Consider the following 21,041-nt stretch of genomic DNA (forward strand, 5'->3'; position numbering starts at 1 on the left):
CCCCATATGACGATAAGCCGAACTTCTGGGGGGCTTCGCCCCCCTCAGGCTATCCGCTGTGTACCGCAACTTGTCATCTAGTTTTGGGGCCGTTCACTGAGGCAGCTTTTCTCGCCTAGTCGCGCCAAGCGCGAAAAGTTTCCATTATTCATGATTGAATCGGTCAATATGATCGGGAATTGCATATATATTGCTATCAATTTTTATCCTCTCTCTGCTCACGTAATCATACTTACAGGTAGAACAGAGTGAGGTGTCTTGGAAACTGTAGGGCCCGTTGGTATGACTCCATAACATGATGTTATTTCGTGACCTCCTATCTGCTATATCAGAAAATATAGAATCGCCCAACCGTAGGCTACTAAACTAAAAGACGCGCACGATTTCAAATTGGTATTTCTTCACCGCATATAATTTTTCCCTGCGCGATGGTATTTGTCTCGTGAGGTTCAGATTGTCAAGACAGGAACATTCGGCGCCAGTCATTTAGGCGCCTGTGGACAATTAAACATGTATGTATTTTGTATATGTAACGACGTTTTCGGTCAGCATGAGGGCAGTACTTTTCGGCCAAGGTTTTCTCGCTGCTGATCGTTCTGGTACACTTCTTGGAGTCGCATGTTACATGGCCTAAAACTTTATATGTCTTGCTAAATCGTGGCGCTGTTATGGCCAACGCCGACATGCCCATTTCTATAAGTGTTGCGTATTTTTTCTTGGGGGAAGAGTACCCAAAAATCGAGATATTTGGCAAATTGAAATCGCGTAAAGCGCGAAAATTTTTGAAAAATTTGCATAAATTTTCAAAAAAATACTCTATAATTTATGTTAATTTACGAAAAAAAATTCCCCTTGGGCTCAAGCTTGCCCCCCAATTGGGGGATTTAGGGTGCGACAGTTGCGGTCCTGCACACGGAACGACCATTTATGAGTTGCTAGAGGGTATGAGCCGGGTGGGACAGTTTTCATTTATTGCTGTAGTTACTTCATGACTTGCGGAGAAAGCTGTCACAACTCAAAAGATCGCCCACACTCAAGGTCGTAGCCAGAAAAACGTTTTTTTATGGGGGAGGGGCAAATTTTCTATGAGTTTAGGGGAGCTCCCCGTGGGGACACCTCATGGGACCGTACATCTTTCCATGGACAATTTCATCACTACCCATTATACATGCGATTCTTAGACGCACACACACACCCTATGAAAGGTTCCATTTCCAAGTATAGCTTGTATTAGGAGATCGATTGACGGACGAGCCCAAATCGCTGACATTAAGTGATGGAAAATCAGTGTGAATTTCGAGCCTAGTCGCGCGGAGTGCAAAATTGTTTTGAATAAATGAATGAATTTGATCAATAATATCGGAGCATGTATATGAGCAAGTGGTGTTCATTTTGAATAATTACTTACTTGAAGCAGGGTTATTTCGTAACCTGTGGTAAAGATTGACGCTACTTTAAAGATTGGAATCGCTGATACATATCAGACCAAATTAAAAAAATCCTTGGATCAAACTCGTGCGATTTCAAATTAGCACTTTTTAACAACGGGAGGTGGCGATATTTTTCTGTGCCAGTCGTATTTATGTCTTCGTCCGTCCCGGAACGGAAATTGCCGGAACTAATAGTCCCCCCATACTGAACTGAAACCCCTAGACTCAATCAACCCAACGACCTCGGGCTATTCAAGTGTATCTACTGGTACTGTTGTATTCTCATAATTGAGAATGCAGCTAAACTGAATTATGATTATTTTCGGAATTTTTTTTCGGTAAACCGATAAAATCAAGACATCTATGGACTCTAAATCGCGCGAAGCGCGAAAAAAAAGTTTTAGGTTGCATTCATCTGCCCAAAAATGCTCTAATATTTGTTGATTTTACGAAAATTTTCCAAAAATTTGGGGGGGGCGATCGCCCCTTTCGCCCCTCCCTGGCTACGCCAATGGTGGGCACCAAATTTCTTGGAATTTCATCATTTTACTGCAAAAACTCCAGGCATCAGAAGGCCTGAGACTTGGCAATAAGCTGAAGAAGTGTCATGTGGAATGGCAGCAGCAAAAGATGAAAGTGAATTTGGCTGCTCAAACAATCAGCAGCAGTGTTGCTGATGCAATCGAATATTGTGATAAAAACCTCAAAATGAGATGCTTTCGGGGTAGTGCTGCTACCGTCAAGTTTTTGCGCAGTTTTGATCGCCTTTTCGACATACTCAATTCGAGAAACCCGTTTGCAAAAGGGTATAAATCTCCTTTAAAGGAATCAAACCAGCACTTGTGGCGTCCATTCATGTATGAAATGATGGATTATATTGCCAAATTACAGGACCCCTCGGGAAAGCCTATTGTTGAATCTCGCAGGAAAACAGGATTCCTTGGATTTCTGGCTTGCATAAAGAGCACGCTGAGCCTTTTTGATCGCCTAGTGGCTACAAAAATGGTGAGGTACTTGCTGATGTACAAGTTCAGTCAAGATCATCTTGAGCTATTTTTTTGTGCTGTCCGTAAAGCAGGAGGCTTCAACAATAATCCTACTTGTCTGCAATTTACTGCTGCGTATAAAAGGTTATTGATGAAGTTGGGAATCCGTGCATCATCAGGAAATTGCGAAGAAAGAGACGCAACCGCCATGTTGGACCTCTTGGATGATTTCAGGATTCAAGAAAGTGGACTCTCTCTTTCTTCTGCGACCTTGATCAGAAAATACGACTTGGAAGCGAAACGACCTATGCAAGATGAGCATGACTACTCCGATGTTCCTAAAATAACAACTTTGTCTGAGTACAAAAGTCAAGCCATATCATATATTGCTGGCTATGTTGCCAAGTCAGTGACTGAGCGATGTCTTTGCCCAACGTGTAAAGGGTCGCTCATGGTGGCTTCGGCAACCAGTGGCAGTTTCCTGCAATTCAAGAACAGGGGTGGCCTAACTAAACCATCTACTGGTGTTATTGCAATATGTGAGGAGGCTGAAAAATGCTTCCAGCGAATGATTCATGTTACTTCTGGAAAGTTACCTCATTGCAAGGGCTTGATCAACGCCTTTGCCACTGCTATTCTGTCGAACATGTCTGGTAAATCACCAGCTTTCCCAGAACTTGAAGACCATATTTATGACACCTCAGTTGGTGACGATCATATAATCACTCTGACAAAAGACATCGCCAAGACCTATTGCAAGATTAAATTCAAACATCTAGGAGTAGAATACAATCAAAGGACATCAGACAAGAACGTCCGCAGAGTGTTAACAAAGCTGATTCTCTTCAAAAATCAGTAACTGCCACAGTTGGTCAGTCAACTTTCAGGTTGCTTGTTTACAATTTGCTGATGATCTTCGCCAGCTCGAGGGCAACGACACGGTCAAAGTTCCCGCTTCATTAAAGATTCAGGAAATGTGTCGTTGTTTACCCAGACTGGCACCCCCGTGAAAGGGGGGGTCACATTGTCAGTGAACCGCTGTGCTAGAGGATCTTCTGAACCTGACGCTATGATATTCAAACCAGAGTCAACGGTCCAGTGGGATCGAATGACGTTCCCGGATATGAAAAGGTTTCAGCGTTGGCCGACTGCCTGCTAACTCACAGAGATTGTACTTACTGTTTGAGTGAAGCGGTGGCAGCTCATATCATAACATTATGGAACGACTTTCTCCCATACGACAAGCAATTGAGCAATCACATTCAGGACCGATCTATAGGAAAGGAAATCCAGGCGGCCGATTCAAATCGGCCAAGTCGCCTGGCGTGGTTGCTACACAGTAGTGCATCGACACTTAGGGAGTAAGGACATGGCGCACACGCGAAGAAAAAGGAACGATCCTTTCATCCGCATACGGCTTTGTAAGTTATTGTGGTTCAGTAACCCTCAGCGGTTTTATTTGATATTTTTGTAATTAAAAGAGTCGCAATTTGGACATGCTACACAATCAATGGTCGGATCGACGTACCGCAACTTGGATGTGAGGATTCCTGAAGCCGGTGAGTTCGCTCCATGGCCATCGTATTTATTGATTCTACTCAAGCAGAGGTAGTTTAAAAACTTGAAGAAGTATCGCAAGTGAGCAAAACCACTTTAAGTAGAAGTACTTCTTAACTGACCACCTCTGGTCATTGCTAGGGCTTATAGTTGTGTTTCCAGAGTCGTAATGTCATGATAATATAAATTATGTGGATAGCTCAAATCTTTATGTTTAAAAAAAATCCAAGAGTTGCTTCTATCTATAGAACATATTTAGGTGTTTTTTCGATCATGCGTATTTTATAGGCTTCCATTGAAATATATTCTCTACTAGCACAGATTGGGCATTAATGTTATTTCATTAAGCTGGTTCTGTTACGGCGATTGACACCTTTGCGCCATATGTTCAATAATGAGGCTCAAGGTGATTCAATTGTTGAATTACCTTCACCCTTCCGTTGAAAAAGAAAATGACAATTCGTTACCGCTTTCCGATGTTGTCGTTAAGAAGGTGGATAACAATTTTGTTACATCTGTCATCCTTTTATCATTAGGCTGCATTCAGTGTCCAATACCTTTAGCGGTTAACTGTCAATATATAATTTATATGATATGTGCTCTGGTACACAGATGTAACTATCGCTTTATTCCATACTTGCTCGTGGCTGTTTTCTTTTCCATTCAAAGGTTCTGGAATCGACCATCGTTAAGCTGTAAAGCCAACCCTGCGTCGCCAGAGAGAATATTTACATACCCAACTCTTACTTCAAACCCACGGAAGACACCGGCTAACCCACTGAATGAGGTGAGGCCACTTTCTTCGTATGCCGTAGAATTTTCATTATTGTAATTCTGTACTCACAGTTTTTGGTATCTTTACAGATAATAAGAAAACAAAGAAGGGAGCAAGTCTAGCCAACACATACTTCAAACCCGTAAAAGACACCGGCTAACACACTTTCTTTACTATTTTATACGCATTTTGGTATAAAAACGTTGTCGTGACATCAAGGTATGTCGATCAATGTGTCTTCAAGTGAACAATTTCTCATATGTTAGTTCATTTATCTTGAACAGTGCCCCAAAACGACGTCGTCGTCGTAGGACCCGTAGTGGGGTGGCCTTCAATGTGACTGTGCCTGTGCCGCGTAAGAAGAGAAGAATTCCATTAAATTGGAACTAAGATCAGAATCGGTACGTTTATTATACCTCGTTCGCAGATATTAAGCCCTAACTTATCCCACATTTGACTTTCAGATCACCGTTAATTACGCCGAAGGCGACGTAAAGTCGATAACAATTAATTTATTTCTGTTTTTATTTTTTATGTTGTTATTTTAATAGAAAAATTCGTTTCTCATAACCGAAGCTGGTGTTTCTGAAAACGAGAGTTCAGCATTTTGGTACGAGACAGTACAGCGCGGTATTTCGTGTGACGAGGCAGTACAGTTCACATCTCCAGTTAGTTTTGAATCCAAACTAATTTCTGGTTTCATGAAAGTGCAAAACGAGCCAAGCTTCATGTACACACGTATATGGGTAGCTATAGGTGTAATTATGATAAAATACATGTACGCCGTTTAGATTGTATCTTGTGCCGATTTGATTCGATAAAATTAATATTTATTATGAACTCCCAAAGTGCACAGATTGCTGTTACAACCAACATAGCCCCAATTTCACTGTGAATTGGGCAATTCTAGCTACATCTGAATAAGGACCCATGCATTTCTTGTTTCTCTCATTCAATGAACTCATTCAGTCACTTCTACAGAAATCACTACCCCATCGCCACACATAGCAGACATATCTTTACTTTCTCTTTTTTGGATTTATTTAAATACGCTGAACCAATAAATACGTAGAATAACCACAATGGCATTCAGTTGATTTCAGCAGTGCCTTTTGATATGTCCCATGATGCTGAATTTTCTCCATCAGCAATATTCACAGCTGGCAGTTATAGCATTCACATCAGCTCCATTGAAGTATGAAGATTTTGAATCCAGGATAGGTAATTCCGAGGCACGCTCCGATAATAACTTCAAGCTGACAATCGTAGATGCTTTTACTTCCTATAGATACATATATCTGAAAGATAACTGAACTGGCATTAAACATCTTTTGGCAGCTTGGTTATTTCTGTACACGTAAAATATGCTGGATACAACGAGTAAAGCAATCTACATCAGGAATATAACCACAAAAAAATACATACGATGACACATAGACAACCTTATTTTACCACGAACAGTCGAAACCACTTATATCTTCGACATGTCGAAATACACCGATAACACAGATATAAACACGAGATATTGGGCTGAAACAAATCCTGAATGTTACGATGATTATTCATTCAAAGCTCCATTCGTATAAAATACTACAAACCCAATACGAATCAAATATATTTTAGAACTGGACGTTTTTCCATAAGCTCCTGCACTAAATCGTCCAGCCTATCCCCCACAATGCAACTGTTTCTAGTGACAACGTAAATATCGCGAGTAGCGCACTCCAGTGTTTATATAGCTCAGTGGTAACCACTGTATATATCGTTTTGCCATGGAAAACTGAATGCGATAGAGAGAGAGAGAGAGAATTTTATTCGGTCCATGAACATTGATGATACAAAGATAGATAAATACAAAGCAAAGTATATATAATTCAGAACCAGGCTGTAGCGAAGGGATCGGGAGATCATCAAGTCAGCTACAGCCTGAAAGGATGGTTGTAATATGAAACTTATCACAGAATATAACACATTTGCTAGCAAAAAATATAACATATTCGCAATGTATCAAAAACAGATGAAAAAGTAAGTGGGATAACAGTAGGTAACCTAGATAGACGAGATAACACAATGGCACTGGCTATAGGAACACAAACTAGGCAAAAATATGCTTATTGACAATTTATAAAGAATGTTCATAATTTCCTACAAGATATTCGTGCAACATTTTTTTAAAGATATGGAGCGGTTTATCTTTAATATGGGGCGGAATGGAGTTCCATATACGAGGACCTTGGAAACTGATAGTCTTCGGATGTTCTCGGGGTAAGAATAGATTCATAGAAGAGCCTCGGGTATTGTGTGAATGGTGACTGGTGAGATGAGTGAAATAGTCTCGGAAGATTTCTGGTAGGCTCTCATTGTAGTAGCCATGCATGAGCTTAGCTATTTCATATAAGTGGATATCTACAACTTTTAAGATGTTCAAGCGACTATATAAAGGATTTACACTATCTCTGCGATGGGCGAGACAAGTCAATTTAATTGCTTTATTCTGCAGGCTTTTAATCCGATTCAAGTATTTGGCTTTAGCTGAACCCCATAATACGACCCCATAAGTCAAGTGCGAGTGGAAGAGTGTGTGATATATTGTTAGTCGTGTGGAAAGTGGTAATAGGAAACGGACTTTTCTTAGGACTCCTATGGCTTTCGATAGTTTATTGCAAATTGAATTAATGTGATCACCCCAGGATAGCTTATTATCTATAATTATGCCAAGATAGGATAGATGCGTCTGGAAAGTAAGTCTTTCATTATTGAGCTTTAGTACTATGTCTTTTGGAGTACCTTTACCAAAGAACATACAGTGCGTTTTTGAAGTATTTATTGTTAGTCTATTACTACACATCCAGTCATATATTTTATTAGATTTGAATTACATTAATACTCAAGGTCGGCTGTATTACAAGATGAGAGCATGAGAGATGTATCATCTGCAAACAGTTGAATTGTGAAGTCCGATACATTGTCTATATCATTAATATATATTAAAAATAGGAAAGGACCCAGAACTGATCCTTGAGGTACACCCATTTCAATTCCGAGCTTATCCGTTAAGACTTCACCATTTTTAACAAATTGCCGTCTATTACGTAAATAAGACTGTAGTAGCTTATACATGTTACCCCTAACTCCGTAGTGAGATAATTTCTCCAAGAGTATTGATCTATCCACTGTATCAAATGCCTTTTTAAGATCTAGAAAGATGCAGATGGTGGATAGATTGCTGAGAAGGTTTTTAGAGATGTTATTTATGCTATAACTGCATGCTGGGTTGAGTGACGCTCTCTGAAACCAAATTGTTTTCTGGATATTATGCTAAATTTCTCAACAAAGCCAGTTAGCCTTTTAAGTATTAATTTTTGTATGATTTTAGAAAAAATAGGCAAAATAGAGATTGTCTATAATTGGTTAGATCTTTAGGATTGCCCTTCTTCAGAACAGGCGTGACTCTGGCTACTTTCAAAATATCTGGGAAGATCCCAAGCTCGAAGCATTTATTGATCAGTTTAGTGAGTATAGGTAATATTGTATATATGATCTCTTTCAGAATAAAGACTGGAATACCATCTGGGCCTGTGGCTGTATCATTCTTAAATGAGTGAACTATCGCGATGACTTCATTCTCAACGACTGGCTGGACAAAGACAGAGTTCTGTTGTGGTTTATCGAGATATTTCTTGTAGTTATTGGTAGGCACATGTTTGTCAGCAAGGTTTCTGCCAATATTTGCAAAGTATTGGTTAAAGGCCTTGCATATGTCAAGTTCAGACGTTACGGTTCTATTGTCTATGCTGATTTTAGTTGGGAATTTTTTTTTGTTCAGTTGATTTAAAAAGTTTATTGAAGAGCCCCCATGTTTTTGTTTAATCACCTTGGTTCTTATAAAATTGATCCTTGTAATAGTTGCTCTTCGACTTTTTCTTCAATTTGGTTAATATATTTGTGTATTTTTTATACAATTCCACTTTGCTGTCCACACCGGAAAGAAAATGACTCTTGTAGAGTTTGCGTCGAGTCGCTATTGAGATTCGGATTGCAGAGGTCAGCCATGGTTTATTTGCGTATCTCATCTCCCTGCGAGTTTTTTTGCGGAGAGGTGCATGTTTTTCCATTAGGGAGTTGATGGTACTAATTAGAGATGAAAAGTTGTTGTTTATATCATCATTTTGAGTTCTACTTTCGACTTCAAGGTCATTTATTGCATCAAAAAGTTCATTCGAGAAGTTGTCCTCCGAGAGATTTCTATAGTTACGAGTGTAGGCTATTTTGTGTTTCACTCCTACTGAAGCATTCATGATTTTGCAGAAAGTTGGTAAGTGATCAGATATATCGCTTAATAATATTCCGGATTGGTGCTCGACCTGGTTGTTGGTGAGTATGAGGTCAATTAGTGTCTGTGAGTTGTGAGTTATTCTAGTTGGATCTTTAATTAATGAAAGACACGAGAAACATGATATTAGGTTGGTCAGATCCACAGAATATTTGTTATCTGATTTAAAGAGGTCTATGTTGAAGTCTCCCAACAGGTAAAAAGTTTTTTTTTGTAGGGTCAACTTCTCGAAGCAATTTTCCATTGCATCTATGAATTGAGCCATTGATTGGTGAGGGTGTCTGTAAATTGCACCTATTATGATGTTTTCTCTCTTTTTGTTTTTCACCAAAGTTAATTCAATCCACAGGTCTTCACAGCCTTGAAGATTCAGGCCAAACTCTGAAGTGATATGGAATTGGACATTGTTCCTGATATAGAACCCCACTCCACGCACTATTGTGGGAGAATTTGCATTGATAAATGTATATCCATCAATATGGACGTCAAAAGGAAGGACAGTAGATAATCTCGTTTCACTTATGACGATTATGTCAGGATGTCTAGAGAACTCAGAAATTAACGAAGTGACTAAGCCACTATTTTTAGGAAGTGATCTTACATTAGCATGTAGCATTGTAATATAAGGGCTATCATCAGTAGGAGCATTAAATTCTTCTATACTATAATAATTAGAAAATCCCTTAGGTAGGTCAGAGCTAGATAACTTTTTGACAGAAGATAATTCCCTTGTTAGTTGCATATTGTCAAGTGATGAAAATGGTAATTCCGAGTTTAGGCATTGGCAGCAATAATAATACTCATCAGTAGTTCCGATATGATTGAATTGCGGTGTTGTCAGTTTGGTGCACTTCAAATGAGTCCAGTAGTCACAGATATCACAGCAAATGCAAGGCTGATTTGACTTGCATGGTTTGTGGCAAGAGCCACATGGAAATAAGACGGGCATTTTCTATCTATTGATCAAGGCTGAATTAGTGGTTACAGTTCAGTCTAGGGGTATGCCGTACCTTGTCAGATCATCATCACTTCTGATTGTCCAAATTTGGCTTTCGTCATCCTTTCTCAAGTAGGATACTCCTTGCCTTGTCCATACGTATTTGAACTTGTTGGCTCTTTTGAATTTTAGGCATGCATTGAATTTTTTTCGGTTAGTCTTCGTAAGGCTGTCATTGATGTATAGGCCTATTTTTTCTTTGGTTTTGTGTAATATTGATCTGCTGTTGTAGATCATGTCACGAACTCTTCTCGAGCAAAATTTGACTATCAAGATAGGATCAGGGTAGTCTTCAGTTGGTTGACCTAGTCTATGACAAACACTTATATCATGCTTTGTGACGGTCACATCCACTTTCTTGGCAACTGATATCACAAGATCTTCAGTACACTCCTTCTCGTTGTAGGGTATTCCTTGCAATTCAATACATTCTCTTCTTCCATATTGCTCCAGATCGTTTATTGCTCGATTGGTCTCTCTGTTGGATGTTTGGAGGTCGTGTACAATTTTTTTCAGGTAGTTATTTTCTGATTCCACTTTCGATAGTTGCTTGCTCGTAGTATCAAGTTTATCTTTTATCTCCTCATATTTTTCGTTAAGGAATTCGGCACTATTTTTAAGTTCTATGATTTCCTTCATGAGTTCCGAGAACTTCTGGCCATTTTGTAGTTTTTGATCATCCATTTTGTCTGAAAGTGCATCCAGCTTCGATAGAATAGTTTCGTAATCCACATTCTTTTTGGACGATGATCTTTGAGACATTTTCTAGCATCACAGTGCAGTAGTGCATATAATGATATAAGTTATCAATACGTCTTAATCAGTGTCTAAAAGTCCTGAAACTAGCTTAACACAACCAAGATTACCAAGAACGGTAACTGCGTGGCCTGTCAATCATTTACGGTCGGATGATAGTGACCATGAAGCAAAGTCGCGCTAGTCTCACAAAACGTTGGCAAAGTTGGAATTGAGAGATTTCTGCTGGGTGTTGCCGATCGGGTGTAGCATTTGACCTTATATCTTTATATGTTTTGCAGATATGTATTATTGCTCATTTACAGCTATCGAATATTGGAAATGCCTGTATTGGTGCAGTCCCTGGTTGTAATACTAGTCGCTAGTGAGCAAAATACTAATTCAGCCAGTGCCGGTGCCGGTGATATCAAAGCTAGATAGTCATATTATTTGATGCAATCATGTGACTGATACTTTGTTACTGGCATCAGGCTATGTTTATTTTATGGATCATTCATTGCAGTGACGTGCGGTGAGGTTCGTGGTTGGGGAGGCACGGACCCCCCCCCACACACACACACACACACAAACACGCACGCGATATATTCTGTTTTAATCGATTTATTACAGATTACTCAACGAAAAGTATGAAAAGAAACACAAGAAATATTATTCAAGAACTTAAAGGGGCACTGCGCTCTAAAAATGATGTGGTCTCAAATTGAAGGTAAAAACGAACAAAAATTTTTGGCCGCGGCGATTTCCTTCAGAAAGCCACCGTAATGGAGCTGCAATTTATTGAAATTTCTACAAGACCAGCTGCCGCGGCTGCTTAACCCGTTACATGGCACGATATCTTCACCGTCGCACTTGCTCGACGCGAATAGGCACTCACGCAGAGGCTTTAGAGCACAAATACTTGAAACCGAAAAGTTCAAGCAAATCAAGTTCAAGTCATCGGTCATCAACAGGTACCGGTACTTTTACATCAAATCATTCAACTAAATCTCGCTATAGTGGAATGAACGTCGAAAATGTCGTAAATTATCATCAAAAACTGCAAGAAATATGCTCTGCACGAGCAAAACAGGATATTGAAGATATTCAGGCTTCATTGAACACTGAAATACAATCAATTAAAAATCAAACTGCGTTGGCCCGAGCCAATCTACAAGAACAAAAAAAGAAGTTAGCAGAAGATCTACGAAAGAAACTAGACGAAGAAAAGAGGAAGTTGGAGAAAGAAGAACAAGAACTACAAAGACGGCAAAATCAACAATGTGAAATGATTAAACAAAGGATGCAGCAAAATGCTGACGAAACAGCTCGCCGTGTAAAACGAGAACATTTGCAAAATACTTGTGAACTAGAACTATAACTCACTAGACGAGGTGTATCAACGCAAAGTTCACCTCTACTGACAGCGGCAGAACTGCAGCCATCTGAGAACAGGAGCCTGGCTCCTCAAACAAGCATTGTTCCAGAACAACTACAGCAAGCAAGTGCAACTATTCAACCTACGAACAATGTAATAACTTCAATTGCTGAAGCGTCTACAAGTGTTGCTCCAAATGTAACTCCACCGATATCTTCGAATACTTCATACGCAGGTGTGGCTATTCCTTTTAATATCATGTCTCACAGTTCTTGCCAAATGTCTAATGCTATGAATGAGAATGTTTGTGTGCGTGAAAGATCTAACAGTAACTGTGTGACTGCTCGTTTGAACGCATGCATTGCGCCCAAAAATCAATCGCATGTAATTGATGCCGAAAATAGTCGCCTTGTTGTAGCACCTCCCATGATTGATACACAAATAACTCCTAATTTGCCTAGTTCCTTGGCATCTGATATCGTACAACCCTTTGTGCCAGCTTATTCAAATCAAGCAGCTACAGCAAGCTGCACAGTTCAAAATACTGCAAACTCTGATCTCGATGTAAAGCCTAACCAACCGCCTAATTTGATTCATTGTGAGAATCCGTATGTCATTCACCAGGTTAAACCCAGTGATCAAATTGTTCCATTAAAGTTGGAACCAAAATGTTTTAGTGGTGACCCAATTGAATTTGATACATTCAAGGAAATGATAAATGCTACTTTGAATCGTCAACCATGGACGCAAAAGCAGAAGTTGATGCATCTTTTGCAATACACCCGAGGTATTGCCAATACTTTTGTTAAAGCTTGTGAAGATATGGAAAACTGCTTTGATGAAGCTCTTGCGGTTTTGAGAGACAATTTTGGTCAACCGTTCCAAATAAGTGACCGCTACATAAACACTGTTATAAATGGCTCGAAATTCGTAGAAGGTGACAACGATTCTCTCCTCTTATTTCATGCATCGTTAACCGCTTGCACCAATAAGTTAACCAAATTTGGAAGAATTCGTGATGTTTCACGCTCTATGGTTGAACAAATTGCCGAGAGACTTCCCCCTTCCTGGCAGCCTGGTTGGAGAACCTTGGTGGCGGAGGTCACTTTTGACCTGAAAACCGAACTGACTGTTGAACATGTAAATGACTATGTTCGCCAGAAAATTAGAGAAATCACTAGTAAATATAACAACCCTAATCATGAAATATCCAAGAAGCAAGTGACGGGTGTATTCAAAGCTGGCAAGCCCAAGGCATCATTCAGCACACAAGTTGTGACTCCAACATTGGAACTTTGTTTCATGTGCAACGAAAAGCATTTCTTGAATCAATGTGTCCAGTTCCGCAAAATGCAGTATCCTGATCGCGTTGAATTCGTCAAAACCAAAGGGCTCTGCTTCAAGTGTCTAAAGTCGGGACACTTCGGAAAAGCATGCAAACGCATTCAAGCTTGTATAAGGCCTGGTTGCAAAGGCAATCATACAACACTTCTTCAACCTCCTGAAGAAAAGATAAAAGAGGTTGCTAACAAAACCTTGGATTCAGCCAATGAACAAATTGAAGGCCAAGGCAAAATTTCTGATTCAAAAGAAGCTACCTCTTTCTTCAGTGCTTCCTGCGATGACAATGAATATGATGATGATGAATGTGTAACTTTGAATGTAGTTTTGGCAAGACTACGGATTGTTGGCACTGACGACTACATCGTCACTTTGGCATTAATTGATAATGCGAGCAATTGTTCATTCATATCTGAAGAACTCGTGAGACTACTCGGTCTTGCTGGGCCCGAGCGAAACGTAACTTTCCAAACAATCGAACCATCTAAAAATACCAAGAAGTCAACCATTGTTCGTGGTTTAGAGATTTCTGATTACGAGGGATCAGAATACGTACCTCTGAAGTCACTGATATCTACAAAGAAAATCGCTCTGGACAACGACCTGCGGCCAACACAAAGTGATGTACATCAATTTCGACAATTTGAAGACATTCCAATCCCAGATCTTTCTGGAGACATCGGTCTGCTGATTGGTAAAAACAACCCCAAAATTCATAAGCCTCTGGAAACTATATACGGACCTGAGGATTACTTCGCAGTGAAAAGTGCCATCGGATGGATGTTCACATGCCCAAAACAATCCGAACTTTTCAAACCTCACTCCTATTTCATTCAAACCAATCCAAACCCTTTGTGCAGGATGTGTCACGATGATGTCAATTCCATAGCAAATGACAAAACTGAACTCTCTGCAAATGATAAACTTTTTATGGAAAAGGTGTCATCGACAATCCTACTTGACTCGAACGGGCACTACCAAATGGAATTACCATTGAAACATCCGGATTTAACACTGCCCGACAACAAACATCAAGCAAAACAAAGAATCAATTATCTGCAGAAAAGATTCCAAAAGGATCCAAAGTTCTTCGATGAATACAAAGTTTTCATGTCTGACATGATCACAAATGGATATGCCGAGAAGGTTCACAATGATGGGCCAGTTGGTAAAACCTGGTACCTGAGCCATCACGGTGTGTATCACCCTGAAAAGAAGACTATCCGCGTTGTTTTCGATGCATCTGCAAAATTCAATAACCTGGCGTTAAACGACCTTCTGTTGCAAGGGCCAGACCTAACAAACAACCTTGTTGGTGTTTTATCGCGCTTTCGCAGAAATGAAGTTGCGATCCAAGGTGACATTCGATCAATGTTCCACCAGGTTAAGGTTGATGAATCTGATAGAGACCTGTTACGCTTCCTGTGGTGGAAGGATAATGATCCAAACCAACAACTCGAAACGTACCGAATGACTGTATTTTTATTTGGGACTGTGAGCAGCCCTAGCTGTGCCAACTTTGCTCTACGAACTGTCGCTGAAGACAACAAAAATGCCTATGACATTGATGTCATAAATGCAGTTCAAAGGAACTTCTATGTTGATGATTTTCTTGATTCCTGTGAGGATACTCCTGCTGCAATTCGTCGTGTGGAAGATGTCAGTTCTCTGCTAAGCAAAGGTGGGTTTGAACTGACAAAATGGGCAAGCAATTGCAGAGAAGTACTGGCAGCAATACCAGAATCAAACAGAGCCAAAAACCTGAAAAATATTGACTTGTTGACTGATGAGCTACCGATGGAGAAGACATTGGGGCTTGCCTGGAATATAGAAGATGATTCGTGGTGCTTCCGCGTCAAAGAAAAACACAAACCTTGTACCAGAAGAGGAATTCTGAGTATCGTGAACTCAATTTTTGATCCGCTGGGAATGGCTCAAACTATAGTGCAACCAATGAAGGTATTGATGCAGCACTTATGCAAAAATAACTACAATTGGGATGACCCGTTACCTGAAGAAGCCAGAAAGATTTGGTGCGACTGGTTATCTCAACTACCGATGCTTGAAAACTTTACGATTCCAAGATGTTTCAAACCGTCAAAGTTTGGACAGGTGACAAGAATCGAACTTCACCACTTCTCAGATGCCTCTGAGTTGTGCTATGGTGCGGTATCTTATCTGAGATATGTGAATGATGCAGGTGATATTCACTGTTCTTTTGTTTGTGGGAAAACAAGACTCGCCCCCATTAAAGGTTCTACCATTCCGAGAATGGAGTTGTCCGCTGCAACAATATCTGCCAGTAATAACAAATTTCTGCTAAAAGAGCTGGACCTTCCTATTGACGATTCATACTTCTGGACTGACAGCACAACTGTTTTGCGATATCTCACAAACAAAGACAAAGCTTTCAAAACCTTTGTTGCGAACAGAATCAATATGATAAAAGAGTCTTCAGAATTATCGGACTGGAGGTATGTACCTTCAAAACAAAACCCTGCTGATATTGCTTCTCGGGGCCAGACTGTTTCTGAATTCTTGACTTGCGACATGTGGAAATTTGGTCCAGAATTCTTGTGGAAAGATTCTTCGGAGTGGCCTCAACAACCAACATTTCTAGAGGAGTTGTCTTGTGATGACCCTGAAATCAAAAATCCAAACAAATTGTGTTTTCTTACAATTACCACTCCAAATTCTGTTCTTGATGAACTCATCTCCAAGATCTCAAGCTGGACTCGACTGAAAAGGGTGCTGGCATGGGTCTTGCGCTTCAAAAATAATTTTCTTGCCAAAGCGAGAAACAAACAACCAAATGCAAAGCTGACAAAAAAGGCATTGACTTTAACCGAAGTTAAAACTGCTGAAGAAATGCTTGTACGTCATGAGCAAACAAAGCACTTCTCTGAAGAAATAGAAAGACTGAAGACTGATGAACAAATCAAAAGATCTAGCCCGATCTACAAATTGCTACCATTTCTGGATAATGGGACCCTCCGGGTTGGAGGCAGAAATCAAAATGCTCCCATTGGTTACGACTCAAAACATCCGATAATCATCCCTAAAAAGAGTCCGATTGCAGAATTGGTCATTCGAGATGCTCATGTTTCATGTGGCCACAGTGGCCGGGAATATGTTATCGCACAAGTCAGAGAAAGATTTTGGTTTGTCACAATCAATTCCAAAGTACGATCCATTCTGAAAAATTGTGTCTCATGTAGGAAACGTCAACGGAAACCAGAATCTCAACAAATGTCTGATCTACCATCTGATAGATTAACTCCGAATGATCCGCCGTTCCACGCAGTTGCGGTTGACTGTTTTGGTCCGTTTTTGGTAAAGCGTGGTAGATCTGAGTTAAAACGATATGGTGTTTTGTTCACTTGCCTAACCACTCGCGCTGTCCATATTGAAATTGCGAATAGTTTGGACACTGATTCTTTCATTATGGCACTGCGTCGCTGCATTGCACGCCGTGGACAAATCAGTTTGATACGGTCAGATAATGGCAGCAACTTCACATCTGGTGAGAAGGAGTTGAGACAAAACATTTTAACTTGGAATCAAACAAAAATACAAGATTTTTTGGTGCAAAAACAAATAACTTGGTTGTTTCAGACCCCTTGTGCATCTAATCATGGTGGTGTATTTGAAAGACAAATTCGCACAGTGCGAAAGATTTTGGGTGCTCTGTGTGATGAACAAATGTTGTCTGATGAATCTCTATTAACATTGATGTGCGAATGTGAATCAATTATGAATAATCGCCCTATTTCAACTGTGTCTAGTGATCCACATGATTTGACCCCAATAACCCCTAACAGTCTGTTGTTGTTGAAAGATAAACCCATGCTACCACCTGGTGTGTTCAATGTCAAAGATGTTTACTCTCGAAAAAGATGGAGACAAGTCCAGTACTTGGCTGATCTTTTTTGGACAAGGTGGAAGAAACAATACCTTCCACTACTTCAGATTCGCCAAAAATGGAATGAAAAGAAAAGAAATATCACTGTAGGTGATGTTGTGCTTGTGTTGGATCAAAACCTACCGCGTAACATGTGGTTGCTAGGTCGTGTGATTGAAACCCTACCTGACAAGTCTGGGTTGGTGAGAAGCGTGAGGGTCTTTACCAAAACGAATATTTTGAAACGACCCATAAACAAATTGGTGCTTCTCTGTGAAGCTCGTGACTGTTGAGAGCTGAAATTTGTTACAGTTTTTTGAGTATTGTAACCTTTCGTTTCTTTGTGTTCTCATTGTGAATTTGCAGTTGTGTAAAAATTGCCAAACTTGCATAAATTCAAATTTTCAATTTTTAAAGGGCCAGGATGAAGTCGCGATTTCGGACTTCAAGAGCCATAAACATCACGGTTCAATAAACCTTGTATGACCTTTGTGACGTAACTGTTATAGAGTTGATTGCCGTTCAGTTTCGCCCTCGTTGCCTGCTTTGTATCAGTTGCTAATATTTTGAGCTATCAATCTTATTCAATCGTATTTACATCGCAATTTTTATAGATCCTAAATTAATTATTATGAATATTACGATTCGAAATTTGTAACTGTCCTCAAGGAAACACCGTCAAGTAAGTATATATTGATTTATCCGGTACTAAACAATTAGTGTTCATTCTCTGTGTATTAATGCTTTCAGAAAACCGTTTTTCGTCTGTGTAAAAGAAAATCCAACGAAGCAGGCAGAAACGCGTCATCTTGGGGTGTTGGATAGGACAGTTATATATCCATTGTGTATACGTGGAAGATTCCACCCCTCTTTCGCGGTTACATTACATTGTCTCAAAGATTGGAACGGACGCTGTTTGTGGACATTATTTGTAAATAAAGTCCATGCGCCTATCCTTTGCCACAAAAATTTTCGTGACTTCGTTGTAAAAGTCCTCCTTGTTCTCCTTCAGTTTCAAAAGTCTCTTCGCCTCAATTGAGATGAGGGCCAAAGAGGAAAGTCGCCCTGAATCGGTCCTATTTCGACTGTATGTCTTGAGTCTTTTTAACGCAGAGAACGACCTTTCCACTGACGCTGTAGTAGCTGGCACAGTTAGCACCAGTTGGAGCAACTTTGTGGCCTCTGGAACCGTCTGAAGCAGATCTTTCTGGGTTAAAAATCTCAGAAGCTCTCCTGGAGATTTGCACTCATTCCTCACTGTTTGCGAGCTGTACAGTCCGATGAGGTCAGTCTTTAGTCTAACAAAGTCAAAAAACTTTGCATATTTTGACAGGCTCTGTAGTTTGGTGTCATCAAAATGTCGTGACATCTCATTGAATTTTGTACAGTCGACCAAACCGAGGAAAGCTAGCTCCCCAAAATGATCGAACCTAGCTTTCATTTGAACAAGGATGTTATCCAGAATGCTGCAGAACATTCGTTTTCTCTCATCTCTGACCGACTGATTTCTTCCGCTTTCGGTTAGTTCAAGTCTACTGCATTTCTGTTCAAATCGCTGGTACTTCATGTTAAACTCTCTTCTCATGCGTTCAACAGCTTCGATGGTGTCCTGGATTCGCGCACAACAATAGCCAATGTCCATGACCTTGTTTTGCAACACTCTAAAAAGCGCATCGGTTTCACAAAATACGTCTTCATATGCCATAATTAAAAAGCATGTTGATGCTTTTGTCAGCCAACGATAATATCCAGCGGCCATCATTTGAGTTTCATTATCCCAATTGTCAGGATTTTCAATAATGATGCGAAATACGGCACGCAGATCAGATTGGTACATGCTTGTTGTCTGTAGCAGGCGGGAATTTGAACTCCATCTTGTGGACGCTGCTCTTGGTAAGCGCCGTTTCACAACATCATCCAATAAACGGGTACGCTTCGAGGATTTGCTAAAAAATGACCCTAGTCCCTCAAGTGTTTTAAAAAACGCTCTGCTCTCAGGCATACATTTTGCTGAATGCTGGAGCACAAGGTTAAGCTTGTGTGCATAGCAGTGTGTGAACATGGCCTCTGGTACTTTTTCTTTAATTTTAGCTTGCACTCCATTAAGCTCTGATGCCATCACAGCAGCCCCGTCATATGTCTGAGCTACTAGCTTTTCGACACAGTTGTATTTTTCCAATGCACCCAAGACATACGAAGCTACCGCAGAGGCTCGTCTGTCCTCACTTACGTCATCAAATCCCAAAAAGGCCTCCTTGACTTCACAGTCTAATCCCATTTTTTCTACATAGCGGAAAATAACAGAGATCTGTGCTTTATTTGTGACATCGGTTGTCTCGTCTACCTCTACAGCGACAAATTTGGCAGCATTAATCTCACTTTTTATATCATTACGAATTACATCACCGACTGCCTCAATTAAATCGTTCTGCGTTCGATTTGACAAGCCAGAAAACACACTGGATGTCTCCAAATGTCTTGCCAACCTTTCATCTTTCTCGGCAAAAGCATGTAACAGCTCTACATAATTGCCGCGATTAGTCGAGCTTGCCTTCTCATTGTTGCCTCGAAATGCTAGCTCCTGTTTACCTAAGAAGCAGGTTGCATTAATCAGGTCTTTTAAAATATCTCGGTTTTCCTTTACTTTTGCATTGTGGATGCTAATATCGAGTGTCCGCTGTTCGTTCAAAGCCGTATCGATCCTGGAATTTCCGAAATATTTTGCAGAAATCGTGCTTTGAATATGGGTTGTCGATCTCTCATGTCTGCTGAGGCTTCGTGGCAAATTTTTCAAGTCACAATATCCCGTGGTAGTCCAGACATTGTTAGAAGTTGAAAACAAAAGGCAGGGAAAGCAGTAAAGACGATTTTTTAAAGCGCAGCCACACAGCCATTCTTTTCGGGTATACCAGTCCTGTTGAAAAGTGCGCATTTTCTTGTTTCCAATATTTTGAAGCAAACCTTTTAGTTGCGGCGTTGGTCTTCCGTTGCTGATCACTTCTATTTTTGCGCGAAACTTCAGTTTTGAGAAATCCCGAAGCTTGGATATATAATCCTCTTCCATTTTGGGAGCCCCAAGCGCGCTGTTTAATCACTGCGGTTCTGTATTTGATCAGCAAAACTAAATATGTCACTCACTATTATCACACCTTTAGAAATGATTAGACATCAGCCAGCCTGTGACAAATCAGGGTGATATTCATGATTGGGGATAGAGATGTCATTAGAATCGACCTGGTGTAAATAACTATTGCAGTCGAAAACACTATAAACGACCACAAACAACGACAACGCAGGCTATGTAAGTACATGAATCACATATCACAATTTAAGGTTATACAGCTATTGAATTTGAACACAGCATAAAGGCCACAAAACACGACAATAGGCTATGCTAGTAGCTATCACATACCACAACGTATCTATGGATGGAAAATAGGCCTACATAAACCTAACATATATATTTGTCGTCGCTACTACCGGTATGCAATTCCTACAAGACTGTTGGATTGGATTCCGAAATCGATAGAACGTTTCACTTTGCTGCAAGTGTCCGATAGTTAGCGAATAGTGCATGAGCTAGATTCGTTTGTGCCTCCTCTGGCCATTGT

General features: G+C 40.2%; 3 protein-coding genes across 3 annotated transcripts in view; 1 reads left to right on the top strand and 2 right to left on the bottom strand.

Moving 5' to 3' along the window:
* LOC145444643 (uncharacterized) overlaps nucleotides 1-21,041 on the bottom strand; it is a 165,903-nt gene that overhangs the window by 103,093 nt on the left and 41,769 nt on the right. The window lies entirely within an intron of this gene.
* LOC145439812 (uncharacterized) lies at nucleotides 11,719-18,308 on the top strand. Its single transcript, XM_080317456.1, has 2 exons — nucleotides 11,719-18,112; nucleotides 18,181-18,308. Exon 1 carries the CDS (start codon nucleotides 12,447-12,449, stop codon nucleotides 17,721-17,723), a length of 5,277 nt encoding a protein of 1,758 aa, XP_080173582.1. The 5' UTR covers nucleotides 11,719-12,446; the 3' UTR covers nucleotides 17,724-18,112; nucleotides 18,181-18,308.
* Nucleotides 18,243-20,901, bottom strand: LOC145439820 (zinc finger MYM-type protein 1-like). Its single transcript, XM_080317465.1, has one exon. It carries the CDS (start codon nucleotides 20,492-20,494, stop codon nucleotides 18,356-18,358), a length of 2,139 nt encoding a protein of 712 aa, XP_080173591.1. The 5' UTR covers nucleotides 20,495-20,901; the 3' UTR covers nucleotides 18,243-18,355.

Source organism: Botryllus schlosseri, chromosome 1 (genome assembly GCF_051294905.1).
Source record: "Botryllus schlosseri isolate E-star chromosome 1, Bs_hap1, whole genome shotgun sequence".
NCBI lineage: Eukaryota > Metazoa > Chordata > Ascidiacea > Stolidobranchia > Styelidae > Botryllus > Botryllus schlosseri.

Excerpts from the sequence above, each read along its gene's own strand:
- LOC145439812 (XM_080317456.1), top strand. The coding sequence starts at position 12,447 with ATGTCTCACAGTTCTTGCCAAATGTCTAATGCTATGAATGAGAATGTT.
- LOC145439820 (XM_080317465.1), bottom strand. The coding sequence starts at position 20,494 with ATGGAAGAGGATTATATATCCAAGCTTCGGGATTTCTCAAAACTGAAG.